A 6,771-nucleotide genomic window follows, 5' to 3' on the forward strand; every position below is an offset into this window, starting at 1 on the left:
ATATTAATTGTAACAGGCAAATACTTATATTTATAATAGATAACACCTTTGGAATATTTCCTCCATTCTATTTAATTAAAATAATTGCAAAATTTTTTTAAATAATACTAAAACTAACAAAACGAACTCAACTGATATTGCGTTGTGAGGTTTGCTTACAGACATCAGAAATTAGTGAGGTAATTGGAAGCATTTGTGCTCCTGAAATCACCTCAGCATACGGAAAACCTCAGAAATTGCAAAAACCTCACAATAGCGAGATTGGTAATTTTTGTGAGAGCACAGAATTGGGCTGTAAATTGTGAACATGCCATAAGTTATGAATTTGGCATCACTGGTGCCATTATGAAGTGTTTCCTTTGCAACACAAAGCGAGTAAAATCCATACAACACTGATTTCAGACTGGAAAAACTGAAAATTTTATTGTGAGCAAGCTGTGAAAATTGCTTGTAAAATATAAAATTGTTAAATAAAAGCAAGATAATTTGTGAATTAACATGTACCACCAACGTAACAATAATTTGGCATAATTGAGTGTACAATCAGCGCATCGAATATGATGGAAATTCCGATACAAGTTGCTGTCCGTATCTACCCCTGCTTACCACCGGCTGTAACGACACCACTACTATCAGCTGGCAATGTTGTAGATACGCAATCCATTTTAGGGGCTGATGAACATTCGCAAATAACAACGCAAAAAGATGACAATGGGAATTTTAATGCTAATGAAAATACTAGAGATAATGGTCCCATAAACCTGCAAAATGAATCTACTAGAGCTGGGGCCAACATTTATGTGCAAGCCATTCCAATGACTGCACCGGGATTTCTAAACACCGCACCCACTGCTTTGCCTGGTCAAATAGATAACGGCATTGCCGCTGGTTTAATGCAAGTAGGACCGCATTCATTTCCCGTGACTCATGCTCTATCTATGGATTGCACACAAAGTCAAATTTACCATCAGACCGTTTTTCCGCTGATTAGTTTGTTTATGGAAGGATTTGATGCCTCTGTAGTAACATATGGGCAAAGAGGTACTGGTAAAAGTTACACACTTTACGGACCTGGATTGGATTGTGTGTATAGTGAGTCCGAACAGGGCGTGGTGCAAAGATGTGTACGCGAAATATTTTCCCATATGGCCAACCATCCAGGTAAATTTTGAAATGGTTCAAAAAGTTGTTTAAATAATATAGATTTTTTTTAGAACGTACTTATGCTATAAATATCGGTTGGGTGGAGATAACCGACGATGCTATTCATGATTTATTGGGTGTGGGCAATGTTCATTGCAATAGCATAACGGATGTTTTTCATTGGTTACAAATTGGCTTGAATGCCAAACAGTCTTCTAACAATAACAGTAACGACGATTTATCTATAAGCCATACACTTTTTACGCTTACACTCGAACAACAATGGGTTTCAAAAGAAGGTCTCATACAACACCGTCTTTCAACAGCAAGTTTCTCCGATTTATGTGGTACTGATCGTGTATTCATGCTGAATGCGTTAGATCAAACGGCAAGCTTACCCAAAGATGTGGGTTTGCAAACATTGGAGCGGGTAGTAAACACACTTACTGATCCTGCACTCATGTATGGTTCTAATGGCAATATACCTTACAATCAAACCACTTTGACTACACTACTGAAAGATTCCTTTGGCGGACGGGCACAAACTTTGCTTATTTTATGTGTTTCGCCGCTGGAGCGAGATTGCAATGAAACAATCTGTAATTTACAATTTGCCTTCAAAGTACAATGTGTCAGAAATTATGTTATTATGAACACATTTTCGGACGATAACACACCCATCTCTCCCGAAGCAATAATGCCCGAATTGCCTGGAGGCGGTGGTCCTGGTATACCAGTGGGAGCAGATACATTCGGATTACAGTTTGCTGCAAGTCAGTGGTACAAATTGGTATCCAATGCCGAAGGGTTGTTCTCAAAGTAAATAATAAAAAAGACAAACCTTTGTATTACCTATTGATATTTAATAATTAATCCACAGATTGGCTGCTTCAAATGCTGTGACTGAGTTGGACAAAGAACAAATTGAGGAGTGGCTATTTCTCAAGCAAGAATGTGAGGAATGTTTAAGCTCTGCTGAAGCTATACGCTCACAGAAGCAACTAGGACCCATACAAGAGGCCGAAGAGCCTGAAGAGGTTGTTAGCGATCCCGAAACTTCATTTCAACAGAATTCGGACAATGAATCGGACTGTGAGTCACAACGACCTGATTTGATGGAAAAATTAGAAACGCTTATGGAGGAGCTACGCATAAAAACAGATACTTTAATAGAGGAAAAATATAAAGAATTTATACAAACCCAACCAAAAGCTGTAATGGAAAGTCAGGAAAGCGCAAGACGAAAGGAGTCAGCTCAGAGCTTAGAATTAGTGTTGAGCGAACAACGTCAACCTAGTGAAAAATTAGATGAACGCAAGCCATCAATGGGAGGTAAGTTGCTAAGTCTAATTTTCTCAATTATTTTGTTTTTAAACTTTACCTTTGCAACGTCTAGGTCGACGTAGATCGATACAGCCCGGAGCCACTCTATCAAGTGCTGAGATCGCAATGCTCAATCGCGTGGCGTCGCGTGAACAGACAGCACCAAAAGCATCCGACGACTTTCTTGAGAGTTCAGGTGACCTGCAGAATGCAGCCCAATTACGCGCTGTAATTAATTCGCCACTGGAAAACGTACAAAAGAAATTGCGCAAATTGGTCACAGATATCGAAGCGCGTCAACGGCAAATAGAGGAAGTAGAACAAACAATGCAGTTGAAACAAAATATTATAACGGAACTGGTGAAAAATAGTGACACACGCTCCACAGCCAAACAGCGTTTCCATAAGAAGAAATCCAAACTGGAGTCTGAGTATGAAAAGACTAAAAAACAGTTAGCTAAAGCCATAGTGCAGGGTAAGGATAAGTCTGAGATCGAACGCTTGCGCGCATTAATCACACACATAGAACAGCGGTTGCAAGATCTCGCCTCAATGAAGCATATCGCCGGCGAAAGTGGACAAAAGGTAAAGAAATTACAACAATCTCTGCATGAATCCAAAAAACTCATCGACGAGCTGCAAAAGAAATTAAAGAAAGATCGTAAGCAACGCGAACAGTTAGAGCACGAGTTGAAAGTGCTCAAAGAGAAAGAAAACACACAGAGCACCAACAGCAAAGCGCTTGTGAAGCTAGATGGCAACTTGAATACAGTCGAAGATGCCGAGCGGGGTAAGAATCTGAAAGAGGTGCAAGCAAGAATCTCGCATTTAGATCATGTGTTACGTGAGAAATCGGAGAATTTGGAACAATATGGCGACAATGCCGAAGGCACAGGTGAAAAGGAGGGTCTGCGACATGAAATACGCAATCTGCGACGCACACGTGACCACCTACTCGAACAACGCTGCGCGCTCGATCGTAAATTAAAGCGCGACAAAGTGCTTTCACAACGCGAGGAGCGCAAACTACTCGAATGCGACGAGGCTATCGAAGCCATCGATGCAGCAATTGAATTCAAGAATGAACTTATCTGCGGCCACAAATCCATCGATACCAGCGAACGCTTGCAACGTGAGAAAGGCGAACAGATGCTTATGGCGCGTCTTAATAAACTCTCGCCAGAGGAAATGCGCACCCTGTTATATAAGTATTTCATAAAGGTAATAGATTTGCGCGACTCTTCGCGTCAGCTGGAAGTGCAGTTAATGCAGTTGGAACGCGAACGCGATGCCTGGGAGTGGAAGGAACGTGTGCTTTCGAATGCAGTGCGGCAGGCGCGTCTCGAGGGTGAACGTAACGCTGTATTATTGCAGCGGCAACATGAAATGAAACTCACATTAATGTTACGTCATCTCGCTGAAGAGACCTCTGCCTCGGCATCGGCTAGTTCGTTGAATTTCAGTGATGCACAACAACAGCAACAACAACGTTACTTGCGTCCTACACACCTTGCACTAGCCCATCAACAACAGCTGCACACAGCTGGCGGCGCTATTAACACAACATCGCCATACTCCGACTCTGATCTCGAGCTAGAATTTTACAAGCCCACCGTACCAGTGAGTGGTAAAATTTTGAAGCCCCCTAAACATGGTGAAATGGAAATATGTCCGCTACCCGATGCTCTGGCCAAATATAAGCCCTTGGAAAAGTTCAAAGAGAAGGAACGCGAGTCTAAGAACAAACTATTTGCCAAATTTCAAGTGCTCACACGTTACGCCGGTCAATCGGTGACTGCCGCAGCGGCTGGCTGTGCTGCTGACGAGCAGACCGGCGGTAACAGTAGCCGTAAGAAGGATAAGGATCAATTAGCAGCGGCCATACCACAAGAGAACTTAAAACGCTTAATATCAACACCTCCCGCCACGAAAGTGACGCGTCAGAAAAATAAGATTATAATACAGGATGCAACACGCAAAAATTAGTAACAATTGAAGTATATTAATTACTTTTATATCTCAATATACGTGCATACAAACATACATATACACAAATAGGGCTGAGTAGCGAGCAGGTAAGAAATCTATAAAAATAATTGTAACAATTATTTACTACAGCTATCGATTTTATCATGATCATGTATAAAGTTGTATTATCTAAACACATGTTAATTATATGTTTTTTGGTAGTTATCGATAAACTTTTGGGTTGTCACAAACGTTGTTCAAATCACGTAAATATTCCTATGTGCCAGGTGCTTTTGCACTTGTTAATAATTTAATTATTTGTTTAAAATATATCTATTATTCGACTAGTATAAAGCATATGGTATGTGCTAGAGGCGGTGTAAACATCAGGTACTTTTAAAATATTATGCAATGAAATTTTCGCAAAGAAATGAGTTAACAAAGAAAGGTCTTTGATTTTGCGAAATGAATTTAATTTTTATATTCTTATTATTGTATTTGTAACCATTGTGCTGATTTATTTTTTATAGGAATTAGATGTGTTTTTGTGCAAAATTATTCAAAAAAGTTTGAATTTGAAGTTTTGTTGCACTAAAAAATAAAGTAAAATTTTCTCAATATGGTAGCTAAGCAAAATAATGTTTAACGAATAATATTTACAATATAAATTTACAATATTATTATACATTTAGTTATTTACATAACTTTTTTTTACGATATAGTTTTACTTTTAAAATTTTATTTTATTTTATTTATATTAATTTATTTTATTACTAATTTTTGGTGTTATAATATTTTATATTATTTTATTAAATATTAATATATTTGTTTTACAACATAGTTTTATTTTAAACTCTTATTTTATTTTATTTCTTTCTTTTTTATATTTTGTGTAAATTAATTTTTGTGTCTCTTTATTTTATTGCAACGATTTTAATTATTTCCTTAAATTTATTTATTTATTATTTATTTTTATAAATTAGCTATACAAAAATTTTCTAAATGTCATATTCAAAAGTTTACTTCTTACAATTTCCAAAATTTTTTTTTTTGAAAAATAGTTTGTGTATAATATTATTTAAATTGTTTTATTTTCTATTTTAATCAATATTAATAACCAAAAAGTCTTATTTTCTTTCATTATTAATTTTGGTTATTATTTTTTTAATAAAGATTATATGTATGTAGTTACTTTTTATATTATATTTAAATTATTCTGTTCATAAATTATAAAATTTGACGTTAGGTGATAATGTTTTTTTACATAAATTGTTTTTTTTTTATTAAAATTTTTTTTTATTAATTTTTTTTTATTAACATTTTTTTTTATTAATTTTTTTTTTATTAAATTTTTTTTTTTATTAAATTTTTTTTTTTATTAAATTTTTTTTTTTATTAAATGTTTTTTTTTAATTCTTTTGTTAAAAATTTCAATTTCTTTGTTACATATATTATTTCCATATCTAAAAAAATATGGAGTTTACAATGTTGACTAAAACTCAATACTCACATTTATTATAATCTAAAAATATGTATTTGAAGTTATATAAATAAATGACAATTAATTTTTTTCCTCATATATGGTTCTATAGAAAAAATGATTAATTCCATGGTAGCTATTTTCCTACCTAGATTAAGTACACACACATACAAACATATTATGTAACTAATTTAGTAATAATTTAAGACTCAATTTTGTACACATACTTTTAAAAGTTTACTTCATAGTGTCATAATCAAAGCATTATAGCATAGATCTTCCGATTATATTAAGAAAAACTATTTTTAGTTCGAAAACTTAATAATGTGCTCATTTAATATAATTTCTTACTTTTAAGACAACTAAGTATTAGTTACTATAAATTCATGTATTGCTCATATAAGCAAAACGACACGAAGTGAAGCGAAGCGAATAAATGAAAAATGAAAGAAGAAATCACGATGTAATACTCAAACCCACTTAATGGCATTTAAGCAATTTCTCGTCTATGTATATGTAATGTAGTCTATATTGCACACAAGCCCACACACACACACCTACACTTAAGTAAAGAATGTGTTTAGAAAAGTTATATTCGAAATATATATAGTAAAAGACACTTTTGATACCCCGAAATTTATGAAATTGTGTTAACAATAAAATATATTATTATATATTTTTTATTATTACGTTAACAATTTCCTCGAAAAGAATTGAAAAGACATTTAATTTATTTTTATATATCGTACATATAGTATGTATTTAGAAATCATCGCATTTTTCTCTATAAATCACAAATCTTATCTGAAACTGAAACTTTATTAGACGCACCACTACAAGCCAACAATTATTTTCCC

The 6,771-nt window shown here is 34.6% G+C and overlaps 1 protein-coding gene across 1 annotated transcript; it reads left to right on the top strand.

Moving 5' to 3' along the window:
* Positions 1-297: 297 nt before the first annotated feature.
* Positions 298-5,127, top strand: LOC105224522 (kinesin-like protein costa). Its single transcript, XM_011202629.4, has 4 exons — positions 298-1,161; positions 1,215-1,962; positions 2,024-2,475; positions 2,540-5,127. The coding sequence occupies exons 1-4, from the start codon at positions 558-560 to the stop codon at positions 4,450-4,452; spliced, it is 3,717 nt and encodes a 1,238-aa protein (XP_011200931.2). The 5' UTR covers positions 298-557; the 3' UTR covers positions 4,453-5,127.
* Positions 5,128-6,771: the final 1,644 nt, after the last annotated feature.

The sequence above is a fragment of the Bactrocera dorsalis genome, chromosome 3 (genome assembly GCF_023373825.1).
Source record: "Bactrocera dorsalis isolate Fly_Bdor chromosome 3, ASM2337382v1, whole genome shotgun sequence".
Lineage (NCBI taxonomy): Eukaryota > Metazoa > Arthropoda > Insecta > Diptera > Tephritidae > Bactrocera > Bactrocera dorsalis.